Below are 18750 nucleotides of genomic sequence, written 5' to 3' on the forward strand. Positions count from 1 at the left end.
TCACAGAGGGAAAATAAGTCTAGCACGCATGTGTTTCCCGTGTTAACCACGGCATGCTGTTTAAAGAATGAAGTGTGTCAGATATAGGCAACCCCAATCAACAAGCATTTGCAATGCAATAGGTCTCGCATTTACGCGGGTTTGAGCTATTGGCATTATAAATGGCAATGCCTTTTATTTATGTTTTAAAAAACGAAAACCAAAAAAAAAAAAAACACTGTCATTTACAATGTCAATAGCTCAAACCAGTGTAAATGCTAGACTGTTTGCATTGCAAATGTTTGTTTGTCAAGGTGGCTCTGTGGCCCAAAGGAGAGATGGACGCTGGGAATAGGTGGTTTCATCTTCTTAAAGGGAGCTCTTGGTTTGTGTTTCACCTGTTTCCGTGTGAGCGCTGTTTCCAAATGTGGTGTATTTTGTGCACCGGAACCAAAGGGGATGATAGACGGAGCGTTTGAGCAAATCAAACACTCACCCCCAGTCAACTGATCTGGGTTTAATCCATCATCATTATTTAGCTCACTCCACCACCGAGTTCAGACATGGCCATATGCAAATCAGTCTGACCCTGTGCCTCATGGGAACAGTCCAGCCCGAACTGCCAAACCATGTCTTCCCTGGAATGGAAACAAGCATCCTGGGACCGGTTTCGGGTTCATAACCCTCATCAGCCAGGCTATCTTGAATCCAGTGGCAAAGTGAGCAAGGGACCCACGTCTGGGCATACCCTGCCATCTTAGGGCGAACAAAGCGATACCAAAGGGGATGATGGACGGAGCGTTTGAGCAAATCAAACACTCATCCCCCAGTCAACTGATCTTTGTTTGTGCACCGGAAGTCAGGTACACCCTGGTGTACTGTGGCGAGAACCTCCAGAGATAGACGCAAGGGTGGGGGGTCGTTACTGGAAAGATGCAAACCCCTGCTCTTTCCATAAAATATGAAATATAGGACGGCAGGCCAATATTACAAGTTCCAATACCTGCAGGTAATGTAATCTGCAGCAATTGCACGTGGGAGACTTCTTTGCATCCTTGATGCGCGCTCGCGGCACTGACATATTTGCATACGTGATTGTTATGAGCTGAAGCGGATGCCGCCAGAATTTCTCCTTGCGGCTGATTACATTCTAGGTGCACCGGAAACCCTGATACGGGAGGAGAAGAGGTGATTTATTTAATTTTAGCGCCTCTGTGATAACAACTGCTCAACTTCACTACGGCCGGAATAATAGAGAACTGAAATTGTTCATCTCGTCTGCCTGCTGTATTCCTTTTCAAGCTTCACGTGTAAATCTCCTGTCTTCTGGGCGCGTGGAAATGCGTCGGGCTGTCCAGATGGGCACCGCTAACCGTACACATCTCCTGTCTTCTGGGAGTGTGCACATGTCCTGTCCCCCTTCGGCAAAGAAACCCACAACAATAGATCTCGCCAAGGCGTGCAGCGCATGCGCTGTGTCGCTAGGCGAGACCTAAAAATGAAATGGAATCAGGCATATCTTTTAGTGGTTGAAGGTCAGTGAATCAAGGCGCTTTGAACATAGGTCAGGCAGAATCACAGGCCCAAAAGGTAAAAGGAATGTGTCCTCTGCTTGTACACATTACGCATTTGAGTCTTAATTTATTTCATTTTTTCCCCTCAAGTCTTAAGCCACCATAAAGCCGTCTGAAGGCACGGTATATGGTTACTGCACCAAAGTGTTCACAAGTTGGCTGCACATTCAGACGTAGGTAAGTGACATTTTGACAGTTAGGAACAGTGTCCCCCACTGATATCCCAGAGTAACTTTAAAACATGACAACACCGTCAGTCGCACATTTATCATCTCAAATCAGAATAACGAATGCTCTAGGAAGTCCGGTTCGGTGGTCCACACTACAATCTTGGGCAGCCTTTTGCTGCTCTCAAATGAACATTGGCCTTACAGACTGGATGTGTTAGGGAGGCACAAGGATCTCCTGAATAAACATATTTCAAGTTAAAATCTTTCCATAAACTAAAACCTTTCATTTTGTTGCAGAACAAGTAGGGCATTAAGGAAACTTAGTCTGTGTGCAACGGGGGATGAGTCCCTCATTTTAACAAGCATTGAAAATGCAATAGGTCTCGCCTTTGATTAAGTTAAAGCTATTTGCTTTGCTAATGGTAATGTATAGCTAAGCAAATGGCTTTAACTTAATAAAAGGCGAGACCTATGCAATTTTTAATGCTTGTTGCATTTCCAGTGAGGCCAACGGTAAACACATAAGATGACCGCAGCAGCATAAGTAGTGAATACGTATTAAATACTATTCACTACGTATGCTCCTGCAGCCACGGCACAAAAGCTTCCCAAAAGGCCCTTTAAAAGTCAGCTGTAAGCCCTTGCACAGCTGACTTTTAAAGGGCCTTTTGGGAAGTTTCCCATTTTGAGTTGCCCACGACGTCCTTTTCTGCTGCAGCCTCTTCTCCAGCAACAGAAACAGACACACACACACACACACACACACACACACACACACACAGAGTTACACAATCACACAGACACACACACACACACAGAAACATAGACACACAGACACACACAGAGGCGCACACACAGAGAGGCACACACACAGACAGAGAGGCACACACACAGAGGGACAGACTCACACACAGAGACACACACACACACAGACACACACAGACACACAGAGACACACACACAGAGACACACACACAGAGACACACACACAGACAGAGAGACAGAGACAGAGAGACACACCCACAGACAAAGAGACACACAGACAGACACACAGACGGAGACACACAGACGGAGACACACAGACGGAGACACACAGACGGAGACACACAGACGGAGACACACAGACGGAGACACAGACGGAGACACAGACGGAGACACAGACGGAGACACAGACGGAGACACACAGACGGAGAAACACAGACACAGACACAAAGACAGACACACACACAGAGGCAGAGAGACACACACACAGACACACACACAGAAACACAGACACACACACAGAGACACACAACACAGACACAGACACAGACAGACACACACAGGCACAGAGACACACAGAGACAGACACAGACAGACACACACAGAAAGACAGACACACAGAAAGACAGACACACAGAAAGACAGATACACACAGAGACAGACACACACACACAGAGACACACACAGACAGAGAAACACCCACAGAGACACACACACACACACACACAGACAGCAAGACACACACACTGAGACCCACACACTGACACAGAGACAGACACACACACTGACACAGAGACACAGACACACAGAGACACAGACACAAAGACACAGATGTGTGTGTATGCCATCACTCCTTCCCAGGGTGAGAGCACAGCCTGGGCTTGTCTTCTGCGGGGAGATAGAGGGACTTTCAGCACGAGAAGCCGCGCAGCCTTTCAGGCACCCCTCCCCAGCCCCCTCCACATTAGTACGGTCTGGGAAGGGGGGTGTCTCCCCTCGCAGCTGCCTCCAGCCAGCTGATTCAGGCAGTCCCGCTAGATGTTCCCAGGACGTGAGAAAAGAGCGCAACCCCGGGCAGTCTGGGCGTGCGGTGCCCTGGGAGTGCGGAAGGGATGCTGACTGCTGCGACTACCTGTGCCGGGGTGTGCGTACGGGACGGAAGGTGCTGAATGTGGCAGCCCCATGTGTGTCGCTTTTGGGAAATGAGGGAGGTGACTGATGTTGGAATTATTTGGAAAGGGTGCTGTCAGGGAGAGGCGCTGATTGCGCCAGTCACCATGGTGCTGGGGGATTATGTGTTGCATAAATAGCCCCGTGTTGAGGTGCAGTTCTGAGGGAATGAGGGAGGCCCGTGGGTGAGAAACTTGGCGCTTAATTTAACAGTATTCTGCGGAGCTGCAATCACGTGGGGGTGAGAAATTGGCGCAGATTTGGGCAATGCACAGTGCGGTTGCTGTCGCGTGTGGGAAATTGGTGCTGATTGTGGAAGTTAATTGCACCCTCTTGCGCAGGTGGGGGCTGCTGATTGTGGTAGTCACCTGTGAGAGTGAGACAAGCTGACTGTGTCACCCCCTAGGGAGGGCGGGAATGAGTGTGCGAGGGAGCTGAATGTTCCAGCCTACGGGGGAAGGGGACGGCCGGTGGTAGTCACTTGTGGGAGCGAGGCAGGCTGAATGCAGGAGCCTTCGGTAGAGGTGCAGTCGTACGCTGCATTCCGCCTAGCACAGCGCTGTCTTCACTGCCCCCACACATTCATCTTCCTCTTCCAGGCTGCCAAGGAGAAAGCTGCAAGCTGCACCAGCCTGATGCTTGTCGTCTGACCATATCCACGGCTCTGCCGACAGGCACTGTCTCTTTACATTTTTCACATTCCCTCCATTTTCAAAGAGGACCTTAGAAGGGGCGGTTTCGGGGGGGGCGGGGGGATCTCGCTCGGAAACATGGCGTACAGCCCGTGGCAGATACTGTCGCCAGTGCAGTGGGCCAGGTGGACGTGGTCTGCTGTCCGTGGAGTCGCAGGGCAGGAACAGCCGGAGAAGGAAGATGACGACCAACAGGCGGAGGACAAATCGTTGAGGTCAGTACAGCGAGATCTGCAGGAGGTCACAAGGTTCATGTCAACACAGCTGCTGCTTGTGATCTCTCATGCTCAGTATAATGCGCGACCCTGTGTAACCATTGCGGCAGCAACTTAACGATGTAGTTTAGTGCCCTCTGTTTCCTCTCTGTATACGGCGTTGATGTTTTTACTATCTGATGTAACCTTTTATCTGCCCGGACAGCGTATATGTGCGTGCCCTAGAATCTGTCTCCATCTTTAACATCAGCAGGTGGCAGGGCTGTTAGGCAGCGCTGACAGATGCCATGGGTGGGCTCTGGTTGGCGGAGGTAGGCAGGAAGGAGCGCACACGCATCTCTAATCTTGTTTAAAGTCACGGCTCCGGTGAAATGGGCACATTAAATGCCCACGGTAGTGTGGTTACAGCACATACACATACATGTCCATTTCAAGAGTGGATGCGGTAGTGGGGTGGGCTCCTAAGATACCCGTGGCTTTGCAGGTCTCGATGCTCGCGCCACCAATGGCAGTAAGGATGGGAAAAGCACCCCGGAAAAGGAATGTATCTGTGGAATGGATGTTGTGTCCTCTGTGCGCGCAAGCAGCTCCAGAAGACTGCGACAGAGGTGGCATGGCTGCCGAGAGTCCAGATAAAACAAGTACAACTGCGCAGCCAGGAGGAGGGACAGTGACGTCTCTATGGAGGCACAGTGACGTCTCTATGGAGAGAATGCGGCGTGAAGGCAGCGTGATTTAGAATACATGCCCAATCACAGAGCCGGACTGGCGCGTGCAGGCAGTGTGAGGGAGAACCGTTGTGAAGACTTTTCTTATCTGCTTGTTAAATAAACAAGCAGATAAGAAAAGTCTTCACGACAGCCGTGAAACAGGCGAGGCAGTCCACCAAAAAGCCAAAGGGAGGCAACTAAAAACTCTCCTTTCCAATGGGAAGCCAGCGTTTACCATAAATGCTGATGCTACCCAATGGAAATGAGGGGCGGGGCTCGAGTCCCCTTCTCAAAAGTAACTTGCTTACTATAGCTCTCGCAGGCGAGGAGCGCAGGCACGCTCCGACGACAGGCGAGACCTAAAAAGGGCTGTAGGAACAAAATAAAGTCTAGAATACGTGCAAGTAATTTTGCCTCAGTGCTAAAATAACATGTTTTATTCAATCCAACTCTACTGCTTTCACGCAATCTATCTCAGAAGGATGAAACCCAAGACCGTCTTTAAAAAGTAAAGCTTGTGGTCTGCAAGTTAAAGAGTTCTCTGTAACAGGCCTACAACCCACTGAACTCTTTTCCGCTACAGGGGCAAGCATGGAGAACAAAGGACAGCACTATTTCACGTTACATAAGATGAAAGTAATGGGAGTGCTGAGGATAAAACCAGAGACCAGGCAGACTCTAAGTAAAGATCAGGCAAGGAACGGGCAGACAGGCGGGGCCTGCCTGCACCTTGTCGTCTTCCTGCCACTACATATTTTTTAAAGCGAAGGGGAGGGGGATGCAAACGGGAGGCAGAAGAAGGAACACAGAGGCCACGGGTGTAGGTGCAAAACTCAGGGTGCAAGTGGGGGGAGGGGCATGGAGGACATGGGTGAGGGCTCACCCACAAACGATAGAGATAGCAACGTGGAGGGCAAGGGGAGAACAGTAAATGAGCGAGTACAAATTGAAGCTGGGGGTGAAAGCACACAAGCACACACTTTACAGGCAGTCAGTTGTATGCATTGTGCCTTGGTGACTCACTTCAGCTGCAGCAGCTTTGTGCAAAGCTGGCTTGCTCAGCCTACCTCCAGAGGGGAGAGGTGGAGGCTTTGGATCAGAGTCACGTCGGTGCCCTTTCAACTGGAGGTGTAAAGCTTAATGTTCTGTACAGCAAAGCATTCAAACACACAAAGGACAGAACGCCCCTGCCAGGTACCTCAGCATCCAGCCAGCACCGAGCCACCCTCTGAAAAGTGATACTATGGACTACGAAGCAGCGCTGTGGGCCAGCGAGCGGTGAGGGGAGGGGGAATACATCGTCCAAAAAGAAAGGATCCATGTAGCAGGGTCAATCACCAGGGCTGGAAGAAAAGTCACAAGGCCGGACAAATGCACACTACATACCAATAAAAACAATGGCATTTTTAAAGGCAGACCAAGCAACATAGAAAATCACTGGGCATGTCAAAGTCCACAGAGGGATGCCATCATGCCTCACAGAGCAGCACATGCGTACTGGCTCTAGACTCGACCTAAAAAAGGCGACCGAAATAATCCAGCGTGCTAGCACCCGATATCTCTACTTGATTCATTAGTGAAGATTCGGGCCGGATTTTAAATAGGTTCCAGGATTGGACAGACTCAAACAAAATCCTTTCAGATCTACAGTATGGTTTCCACTTAGGAGTGGGGACTATTGAACAGGGATTGAACTCAGGCTTTTTAGTTGGGAAATATACCAATATCAAAAAAGAAAATATCTAACTTGCTTTTGTAGATTTTTCCCCTGCGTTTGATTGCGTTAGCCATTGCAAGTTGTGGAAAATCTGAACTGACTTAGGGGTGCAAACATCTGTTATCCACTTCTTAAGGAAACTACATTCAAGTCGCAGGGCCAGAGTACGCTATGGTACTGGGGGTGCGATAAGTCCTTCTGCATAGAGTGAGGGGTGCGGCAGGGCTGCCAGATCGCCCCTTTCTTATTCTCTTCATACATTAATAGTCTTGGGAGTAAATTGGCTAGTAAATCTAAGGATCTCCCACAAATTTGACATGTCCCAGCCCTCCTCTATGCGGACGACGATCTCCTTATGGCACAAACTCCATTAGGCCTACAAAATGTCCTCTCCAACTTTGTTGACCATATGCAGGACTCGTGTCTTCTAGTCAACTGAAGTAAAACTTACATTATAAAATGTGGAAGTAGGACAGCAAAATGCTGCTATATCAAACTATCTGATGCGAAGAATAGATCTGGGTATACTGTTCGATAAGTAGAGCGCATGGACTTAATTTATTAAGACCAGGAACCTTTTGTATGGGAAATCAGTTACGGCCTTGTCTAACTTCGCAAGGAAGGTAGGCAAGAACCCGCCCCATGAAATGCTAAAGATCTAGAAGGCTCAATGCCTAGCCATCTCCAATTATCGGGCAGGTATATGAGGACATGAAAATTATAAGGGACTTCAACCAGCAAAGAATGAGTTCTTGAGGTGTCTTCATGCACCTAAAAATGCTTCTTATGTTTGCCATGCAGAGTTGGGCTATCATTTCTTGTTGATATCATTAGAATGCATTAGAATGCAACCCATTTTGCTATGGCACAAAATTTGCACTTCAGAATTTACTGGCCTTAACCGGGCCGTTATTAGAGATTACCTCAACCTTAGCTTTGCAATGCGTTTCCCATCGCTAGGTAACAATTTTGTTGTGACTTGGGACATGCACTGTGTTTCGTACAGCCCGAAACTTTCATAGGAAAGTTCTGAAAACGAAGTGCCTAGGGCTCCTTGAAGAACTTAGGGTGAATACAGAGCTGTAACAACCCACAGTCTTAAAAAAAAACAATCTATGCAGACTACATTTGATACGCATCCCTACCGTAGACTTATCCCGAACCCCAGGGACAGGTTGGAACTCGCACACTATAGAATGGATATCTTTCATAGCTCAATAAGTTTTCCCGCAATGAATGATTGGTCCCAAACATTAGATAACTGCCCCTGTGACCAAGTGTCAAAGCAGAGCCCTCTGCGAGTAGTGCTCTTTTGTATATAGAACAGAGGAAACGTTCTTTGTTCCAGTGCCTTTTAACTTCAAGCCATGCCGCCCGCAGATTTGTTTCTACAAACCCTACCTACTTTGGATACATGCCACTCTTTGTCAAATTTGTTGTGGGCAGTGATCTTTGCGAGAAAGAAGCTATAATGATGTGCATTTTTAGATGGCAAGTTTGTGATTTATCTTTGTATGTTTTTGATTGTTTAATGCATTTACTGAATGTTAGGACCATTTTTATAGTCATTTATGATGGTGTATTTATTTTTAACATACATATACTTTTATGCTGTAATGCTTCCTATGCTTTTATGATTTCAATTGAAATGGAATAAAGCTACTAATGAATGAGGACCGTTTACCTTCAAATTGCTGTTTACTAAAAACGATAATTGTAATAAAGATAATTTCAGAGCCCTGAAGAAGCGTTGCTTTTACTGCAAAACACATGTTGACTGTACATGGGCTGTTTTCATCTGAACTATAAATAACAAAAAACTCTGTTGTTTAAAGGTAACATAGAGCATGAAATATTGTGAACCATTGTGAGAAATTGTATTTTATGATTTTTTGGGAATATAATCTAATGGAATTTGTTTCAAAAGATTATCTTGTACCAAGCAAGGAGAATAAACGTGAATTCAGGTTAAGCAGTATTACCTTGTTGGTTGTGTTGAACACCATACTACTCCCCACACCTTTAGAATTGTGTTATTCATTCGTCTGACTGTGGTTTGGTCCAGACTCCACAATAAGATGCCAGTTAACCCACTCTCTGGAATGGAGCAGTGTAAGGTCTGGGCATCAAGTGAGGTGCTTCCTAATGACTGGGACTAACTCGCTTGGGAAACTTTGGGAACTAGTCTGTATATTTGATCTGTTTACAAGGATAAAACTAACATGAAAACGTGAATCCACAGTTACACATTCTGTTCAATGTGTCTCCTCATCACATAATATTTTCAAGCATGCAATCTAGAGGTTACTAGCTCCACCGTGAATCTAACGCTGGAAAAACTATGTTTACACACACAAGGACCTTACTTTAATAACAGGTGGAGGAGCAGGAAACAACCTGGTGTTCTGAGTGAAGTCCTCAATTCGCAGTGTAGCCGACATTATGATCAGCTTCAGAGGTTTGCCCTTCTGTGGAAAACACAAAAACATACTATTAAAAAATTCTCTCAAAACAGTGTCTGATAAATAGAAATATTTCTAACCCCAAAGACAGAAAAACGGACTTAACTTTTCAAACAAAATGTGGCAAAGCCAATAGGTTTGGGAGTAAGAGCATCAAAACCAGACAAGAAAAAAACAGCATCAATGGCTCCTTTCAATACAGTCTTGCTTCTTTTTCCATCTCAAAGTAAGGTTGAATGGCAAGTCCTTCTTTCATTTCTATGACAAAGAAAGGAAAGAGAACAAAAAGGCTCCCTTGAAACCTGATCTTCTTTTGACATAGAAAGAAGACAGAACTGAAGGTGCACGAAGCTGGCTCTCTCTATAGTTTACCAGAATGAGGTGCACTGTGCAGAGTCAGGTGTCCCTAATGAGTGTGCAGGGGCTGCTTAAACAATCCCAAGGTGCTCTGTTTGTGGTAGTGTGGTCGAGCAGCAGGCATTTGTTGCACAAACCGAGTCAATAAATGAGACACACACAATAAGGGAATCAGACACCAATTTAGGAAAATAACAGACTTTCATATTACTTTAGACACCAAGATCCACAAGTAAGTACTTTCAAGTTAGCGATTTTCAGAAAGACAGAAAATACAGCTCAGATGTGAGGCATGAGCCTCCCATGCAGTAATGTTATCCTATGGGAGAAAGATACACTGCATAGGGGATCTTGCAATAGAGTTACAGGGTAGTTCTTCTGGACTTAAGGTAAGTTGGGGTCAGGGTCCTTAGAACCACCAGCAGTTCTGGTTTACTTGCCCTGGTGTAACCGGGTGGAGAGGTGCTAGTCGCAAGGGTAACCTCAAACGCTACCGATGAAGTCTATGGAGAAAATCTGTAAGAAAAACTCTGCAAGTGAATGTAGGAAGCTGGCTCTGTATATACTATACCAAAGTGAGGTATAGTGTGCACAGAGTCCAGTGGCACCCCAAAGGTAGGCAGAGGTAAAGTTAGATAGAACCTTACTCTCCATTTGTGGTAGTGTGGTCGAGCAGTAAGGCAGTATCAGAGGACAGTGTTAAGCATTTGTTGTACACACTTAATCAGCAAATGATATCACACACTCAAGACCAATTGTTTTTGTATAAAAATATTCTTTTAGTTAGTTTATTTTCTAGAACCAAGCAAGCCAGGCACAGGTAAGTTGATGAATACTTTGCAATAAATATACAGTTTGAAATGCAATTGTAAATGTACTTTGAAATGGTTACAGTTTGAATTCCTGGTAATGCAATACTGTGGAATGCTGTACATATACTTTGTATCGACTTTGCAATGAAAATTATAGGTAAGTTACTTTTACGTTACTTTTGAGATTACTTATTAAATGACTTTTTATACTCAGTGTGATATGCCTAGATATCACTCTGGGACATTTCCTACAGAAAAGGTAAGTAAAGTTGGTTTTGCACAATTGTTATTTTTCAGGTTTCCACACAGATCAACTCCACACAGAAAATTTTTCCGAGAAAAACAGTCAATGGATTCCTATGGAGAGAAATGCAGTTAACGGTTACCAGGTAAGTAATCTGTCTTTGGACGTGAGCTTCTGGGGTTAGAACCAGGGGTCCCCCAGGGTCAAGGATGCACTCTCGTTTCACCCTCAGCGGCACTAGGGCAGCTGGGTAAAGAGTGCTGAGGCCCAGTGTTATCCAATGGGGGATAGGGGGCCTCCGGTTGGTGGCTGCTGGCGAGCAGGCCACTTAGTTGTGGGAGCAAAGCTCCTGGACTTTAGCTTAGGGCAAATGGGGAACAAAGTAGCACCCAAGGTGCACCCTCAGTAGTACTAGGGCGGCCGGGTGCAGGGTACTGTTTTGACGTCGAGCTCCCTGTTGGTTTCAATGGGGAACCTCCGGTTTGCAAAGGCACTGCGGGCTCGGGGACGAAGGTCTTCTTTGTGCGACCACCACTTCGAGGGGTAAGTTGGGAAGTTAGGGGTTGGTTAGGCAACGTCGGTTTGGGTGCACAAGGCCGTGGGGCGCCAGGTGCAGGGGTGCCTTTTGGAGTCGGATCTTCTTACCAGCTCCTGGTCGTGGTTGGGGGGGGGGGGGGGGGGGGACCTTCTGGATTTAGGCTGCAGGCTTCGGCTGGAGACTTGAGGCAGGTCAGGGGTTGACGGATCTCGGGTCAGGATCGCCAGGGTGACCAACTTGTGGGGTTTGCCCACTCGAGCACGGGCCGTGGTCGGCGGGTGCAGAGTGGGTCGGATTCGCGGAGTCCGGTACGGAGCCAGAGGTTGCAGATGAACACATCCAGTGTTCACGGGAGACACCGTCTTTGGGGTTGAAGACAGGAAGGTCCTCCAGGGTTTTTGAGGTTGCTGGCTGCAGGACACACCGGGATTTTGCAGGAGCAGGTTCGAGGGGAGATAGGCTGGTAGGACTGGGGCCAAGTCAGTGGGTGTCTTCCTCTTGTTAGCTGCTGCACGGCTGTTCAGTCCTTCTTCTGGGTGCACTATACCAGTGGTGAGGTACAGTGCATGAGCCCTGTACCCCTACAGTGTCTACGTCCATTCTTAGACATTGTAAGTGCAGTGCTGCCATTAAGAGTGTATGGTGCTGGGAGTTTTGTCATTACGAACTCCACAGCACCATAATGGCTACACTGAAAACTGAGAAGTTTGGTATCAAACTCCTCAGCACATTAAACCCGCACTGATGCCAGTGTGGGATTTAATGAGAAATGAGAAATGCACACAGAGGGCATTTTAGAGATGCCCCCTGAAAACTAACCTACCACTAGTGTCCAGGCTGAGTGGCTGCTTAGGCTGCCACCACCAGACATGTTTCTGGGCCCCTGTGAGAAAGTGCCATCTTTCTTGCATGGTATGCCCCCACTTTTTGCTGAATTGCTGAATGTACTTTGACTGAGTGTGCCCTGGACTCCTGCCAATCAGGTGACCAGGGCCTATGTTCCTTCCCTAAAACCTAAAACCCAAATTGGCAAACCCTGGCAACATGTCAGCCCCAGGTAAATGGTACCCTAGGTACACAGGGCCTTGTGACCAGGGAAGGCCTCTAAGGGCTGCAGCACTTATTGTGCCACCCTTAGAGGCCCTGTACCCTTACACACACACACACACTGCCCTTGCAGGCTGAGTATCTGGGTACAAGACAAAACAGAGAGTCAACATGGCCCACATCCCTGTGTGCCATGCCCACAACCTACACTGCCCTGGCATACATCAGCCACCCCTCTAGCTGGGTGCCCTAGGCCAGTGGTGTGGGCACAGGAGCTTGAGCCCTGTGCCCCTAGAGTACCCAGGTCCATTCCTGGGCACTGTGCAGTGCTGCCATTCAAGAGTATATGGTGCTGGGAGCTCGTCAAACACGAACTCCACAACACCATGATGGCAACACTGAAGACTGAGAAGTTTGGTATCAAACTTCTCAGCACATTAAACCCGCACTGATGCCAGTGTGGGATTTAATGTACAATGCACTACAGAGGGCATCTTAGAGATGCCCCCTGAACCTAACCTACAATCCACGTCTTGTCTGAGGGGCTGCCTAGGCTGCCACACAGCAGACATGTTGCTGGACCCCTGGGTAGAGAGCCATCCGCTCTCCTGGGCCTGCAACAATGCACATCCTGGGCGAGGTGCTAGTTCTCCTCCCCCAGGATGGGCAGGGGAAGCTTCAAAGGCATGCCGCCTTTGTGAGCTTCTCCAGGCCACTTGCTGTACTCAGCAACTGGCCCCTACTGGTTCTAAACCCCCACTCTGGCGGGAAGACTGACCGGAAACTCCAAGTAAAGACAGGGGATGTGCCAGCCCTGCCAACCCCACCCCTCAGGTGGGGGAGGCGAGGTGAAGCATAACTCCGGGCCCTCGCCATCTTGAAGATGGGGAGCCTTACCCAATCAGGACTACACCACTGCCCCCCTCCCACAGGAGAGTGGCAGGATAGGGGGTGTACCCACCCCAGGACAGGGACCCAGTGGTCCCTGCCCTTTACCTACCTGTATGGCCCCTAAATCTAGTATTTAGGGGCACCCTGAACCTTCCTTCCCCAGATTCCAGATTCCGAAATCTGAAGAAGAGCAAGAAGAAAGAAGACCTGCCATGCAGCTGCTAAGAAGAGGAAGACATCAACTGCTTTGGCCACAGCCCTACCGGCCTGTGGACCCTCGAACCTGCTCCTGCTCCAACCCGGCATCTCTTGTGGCCAGCAACCTCACAAACCCCGGAGGACCTGGCTACCTTATGACTCTAAGCCCCCTGGGACTCCCATGAGTAGAGGCTCTACTCAAAATCTACTTCTAATCCCTGGCAGCAGCACGGAACCGCGAACCCAGCACACTCTGCACCAGCCAAGCCTGGCCTGTGCCGGAGTAAACAAAGACCAAGAGGAAGACCCCACTTGCGACTGTGACCCAGAGTCCGGCACCCAAGGACCTCCCTCGACACTCCTGAAGAAGCCTGCAGCCTCAGAACCAGGTGCCCCCCCCCCCGCCCCCCAACCGCGATCAACAGAAGGTAAGATTTCCCGACACCAAAAGGCACCCCTGCACCCGGTGCCCCGCAGCCCCCTGTGGCCAATCCCGGGGTACCTACCTATCCTCCAACTACCCAACTTACCCCTCGAAGTGGTGGTGGCACCTGAAGAATTTTCGTCCCCGAGCTTGCAGTCTTTTTCTAAACCGGATATTTCCCATTGAAATCAATTGAGCGCCCGAAGGCTCAAAAGCACCCTGCACCCAGCCGCCCGAGTGGCCCTGGCAGTGCAATCTATACACCTATCTACTTCCCCACTTGCCCTGAGTAAGTGACCAGGAGCCCAGCTCCCACAGCCGCGTGGCCTGCTAGTCAGCAGCCACCAACCAAGGCCCCCCTACCTCTCATAGGATAACATTGGGCCTAACTCTCTCTGCACCCGGCCGCCCTTGTGCTGCTGAGGGTGAACCAATTGTACCTACCTGACCCTGGGAGACCCCTGAGTCTATGCCCAGAACCTTAACTCTGCCAGTCGAGTACTTACCTTTAAACCGATAACTCAATTTTCTTCATAGGGTAACATTAACTGGCTTTTTCCTGAAATTTCTTCTAAGTGTGGACTTTTCAAATCTTAAAATATTCACCAAAATCAACCGAGTAACGAAAACGAAAATACTCACCTGCTATTAGGTGAGCTCCCAGTGCTGGATCTTGGTGCCCAGCACTGACTCTGAAAAATACTTACAACTGTACTTACCAGTAACCCAATTTTCTCTCATAGGAAACCATTGACTGTTTTTCTGTGAAATTTCTTCTGTCAATTTCTGCAAACTTTAAATATTCTTTAAATATCGTATAACTTCTGAAAATGTAATTGCTTACCTGTTTTGGATAAAGGTCCCAGTACTGATTCTAGGTACCCAGTACTGGTTTCCAAAAGTAACAAGAACATCCTATACCTGCAACTTGAATTTTCTGCCATAGGGAATCATTGACTGTTTTCTATGAAATATTTTCTAAGTGTCAACTTTTAAAATAGCAAAATATTGTCTAAGAATCATCACAGTAATTAAGTCGACTTTTATCACTTGATTCCAAGTACTGACCCAGGACTGAATCTAGGATCCAGTCCTGGAATTCCAAAAGTGATCTTAAAAGTAATCCGTTACAAATAATTTGAAACTTCCATTGAACCACTTGTAACTTTCTACAAAAGTCAATTGCATATTGCAAAAGTATTTATATAAAGCATCTCATTCTGAGAAAGTATATTTTAATACCTATTGTTGGTTCTAAAATAAAACAAGCATATATTTTTTATATTTAAACCATTGGCCTAGAGTTCAGTTATTGAGTGTGTGAGACCATTTGCTGGCTGAGTGTGTGCAACAAATGCTTTACACTGTCCTCTGATACTGCCTTACTGCTCGACCAAGCTACCACTTTAGAGAGTAAGGTTATATCTAACTTTAGCCTCTGCCAAACCCTGGGGGACTGTGGACTCTGGATCCTATTCACGGAAGAGACTGTAGGCGCAGGCCCTCTCTGGATACCATTCACGGAAGAGACTGTAGGCACAGGCCCTCTCTGGATCCCATTCACGGAAGAGACTGTAGGCACAGGCCCACTCTGGATACCATTCACGGAAGAGACTGCAGGCACAGGCGCACTCTGGATACCATTCACGGAAGAGACTGTAGGCACAGGCCCACTCAGGATACCATTCACGGAAGAGACTGTAGGCACAGGCCCACTCTGGATCCCATTCACGCAGGAGACTGTAGGCACAGGCGCACTCTGGATCCCATTCACGGAAGAGACTGTAGGCGCAGGCCCACTCTGGATACCATTCACTGAAGAGACTGTAGGCGCAGGCGCACTCTGGATACCATTCACGGAAGAGACTGTAGGCGCAGGCCCTCTCTGGATACCATTCACTGAAGAGACTGCAGGCGCAGGCCCACTCTGGATACCATTCACGGAAGAGACTGCAGGCACAGGCCCTCTCTGGATACCATTCACGGAAGAGACTGTAGGCACAGGCCCACTCTGGATACCATTCACGGAAGAGACTGTAGGCACAGGCCCACTTTGGATACCATTCACGGAAGAGACTGTAGGCACAGGCCCACTCTGGATACCATTCACGAAAGAGACTGTAGGCGCAGGCACACTCTGGATCCCATTCACGGAAGAGACTGCAGGCGCAGGCCCACTCTGGATACCATTCACGGAAGAGACTGCAGGCACAGGCCCTCTCTGGATACCATTCACGGAAGAGACTGTAGGCACAGGCCCACTTTGGATACCATTCACGGAGGAGACTGTAGGCACAGGCCCACTCTGGATACCATTCACGGAAGAGACTGTAGGCACAGGCCCACTCAGGATACCATTCACGGAGGAGACTGTAGGCACAGGCCCACTCTGGATACCATTCACGGAAGAGACTGTAGGCGCAGGCCCTCTCTGGATACCATTCACTGAAGAGACTGCAGGCGCAGGCCCACTCTGGATACCATTCACGGAAGAGACTGCAGGCACAGGCCCTCTCTGGATACCATTCACGGAAGAGACTGTAGGCACAGGCCCACTCTGGATACCATTCACGGAAGAGACTGTAGGCACAGGCCCACTCTGGATACCATTCACGGAAGAGACTGTAGGCACAGGCCCACTCTGGATACCATTCACGAAAGAGACTGTAGGCGCAGGCACACTCTGGAACCCATTCACGGAAGAGACTGTAGGCGCAGGCCCTCTCTGGATACCATTCACGGAAGAGACTGTAGCCACAGGCCCTCTCTGGATCCCATTCACGGAAGAGACTGTAGGCGCAGGCCCTCTCTGGATCCCATTCACTGAAGAGACTGCAGGCACAGGCCCACTCTGGATACCATTCACGGAGGAGACTGTAGGCACAGGCCCATTCTGGATCCCATTCACGGAAGAGACTGTAGGCACAGGCCCACTCTGGATCCCATTCAGTGAAGAGACTGTAGGCACAGGCCCAAGCTGGATACCATTCACAGAAGAGACTGTAGGCGCAGGCCCTCTCTGGATCCCATTCAGTGAAGAGACTGTAGGCACAGGCCCAAGCTGGATACCATTCACGTAAGAGACTGTAGGCGCAGGCCCACTCTGGATACCATTCACGGAAGAGACTGTAGGCACAGGCCCACTCTGGATCCCAGTCACGGAAGAGACTGTATGCACAGGCCCACTCTGGATACCATTCACGGAAGAGACTGTAGGCACAGGCCCTCTCCGGATACCATTCACGGAAGAGACTGTAGGCACAGGCCCTCTCTGGATACCATTCACGGAAGAGACTGTAGGCACAGGCGCACTCTGGATACCATTCACGCAGGAGACTGTAGGCGCAGGACCACTCTGGATCCCATTCACGGAAGAGACTGTAGGCGCAGGACCACTCTGGATACCATTCACGGAAGAGACTGTAGGCGCAGGCCCACTCTGGATACCATTCACTGAAGAGACTGTAGGCACAGGCCCACTCTGGATACCATTCACTGAAGAGACTGTAGGCACAGGCCCACTCTGGATACCACTCACGGAAGAGACTGTAGGCACAGGCCCACTCTGGATCCCATTCACGGAAGTGACTGTAGGCACAGGCCCACTCTGGATACCATTCACGGAAGAGACTGTAGGCACAGGCCCACTCTGGATACCATTCACGGAGGAGACTGTAGGCGCAGGACCACTCTGGATACCATTCACGGAAGAGACTGTAGGCACAGGCCCACTCTGGATCCCATTCACGGAAGAGACTGTAGGCGCAGGCCCACTCTGGATCCCATTCAGTGAAGAGACTGTAGGCACAGGCCCAAGCTGGATACCATTCACAGAAGAGACTGTAGGCGCAGGCCCTCTCTGGATCCCATTCAGTGAAGAGACTGTAGGCACAGGCCCAAGCTGGATACCATTCACGTAAGAGACTGTAGGCGCAGGCCCTCTCTGGATACCATTCACGGAAGAGACTGTAGGCACAGGCCCACGCTGGATACCATTCACTGAAGAGACTGTAGGCACAGGCCCACTCTGGATCCCATTCAGTGAAGAGACTGTAGGCACAGGCCCAAGCTGGATACCATTCACAGAAGAGACTGTAGGCGCAGGCCCTCTCTGGATCCCATTCACTGAAGAGACTGTAGGCACAGGCCCACTCTGGATACCATTCACGGAAGAGACTGTAGGCACAGGCCCTCTCTGGATACCATTCACGGAAGAGACTGTAGGCGCAGGCCCACTCTGGATACCATTCACGGAAGAGACTGTAGCCACAGGCCCTCTCTGGATACCATTCACTGAAGAGACTGCAGGCACAGGCCCACTCTGGATACCATTCACGGAAGAGACTGTAGGCGCAGGCCCTCTCTGGATACCATTCACGGAGGAGACTGTAGGCACAGGCCCATTCTGGATCCCATTCACGGAAGAGACTGTAGGCACAGGCCCTCTCTGGATACCATTCACGGAAGAGACTGTAGGCGCAGGCCCTCTCTGGATACCATTCACGGAAGAGACTGCAGGCACAGGCCCTCTCTGGATACCATTCACGGAAGAGACTGCAGGCACAGGCCCACTCTGGATCCCATTCACGGAAGAGACTGTAGGCGCAGGCCCTCTCTGGATACCATTCATGGAAGAGACTGTAGCCACAGGCCCACTCAGGATACCATTTAGTCTACAGGTTTCAGAAAGCTCTATGAAGCTTTACCCTAGGACACTTCACCTACTGGCAATATTTTTCAGCCGCTTGCCACCATTCTCCAACCTCAAATGGAGAATTGTTAACTATT

The 18750-nt window shown here is 49.0% G+C and overlaps 1 protein-coding gene across 2 annotated transcripts in view; it reads right to left on the reverse strand.

The window, feature by feature from the left end:
- Nucleotides 1-18750, reverse strand: part of DHX37 (DEAH-box helicase 37) — a 536866-nt gene that overhangs the window by 372562 nt on the left and 145554 nt on the right. For both annotated transcript variants that reach the window (XM_085634634.1, XM_085634635.1), the window contains exon 10: nt 9356-9457. In XM_085634634.1, the coding sequence (XP_085490760.1) occupies nt 9356-9457 (102 nt within the window). The remainder of the gene's footprint in view (nt 1-9355; nt 9458-18750) is intronic.

This window comes from Triturus cristatus, chromosome 11, assembly GCF_964204655.1.
Source record: "Triturus cristatus chromosome 11, aTriCri1.1, whole genome shotgun sequence".
NCBI classification, from domain to species: Eukaryota; Metazoa; Chordata; class Amphibia; order Caudata; family Salamandridae; genus Triturus; species Triturus cristatus.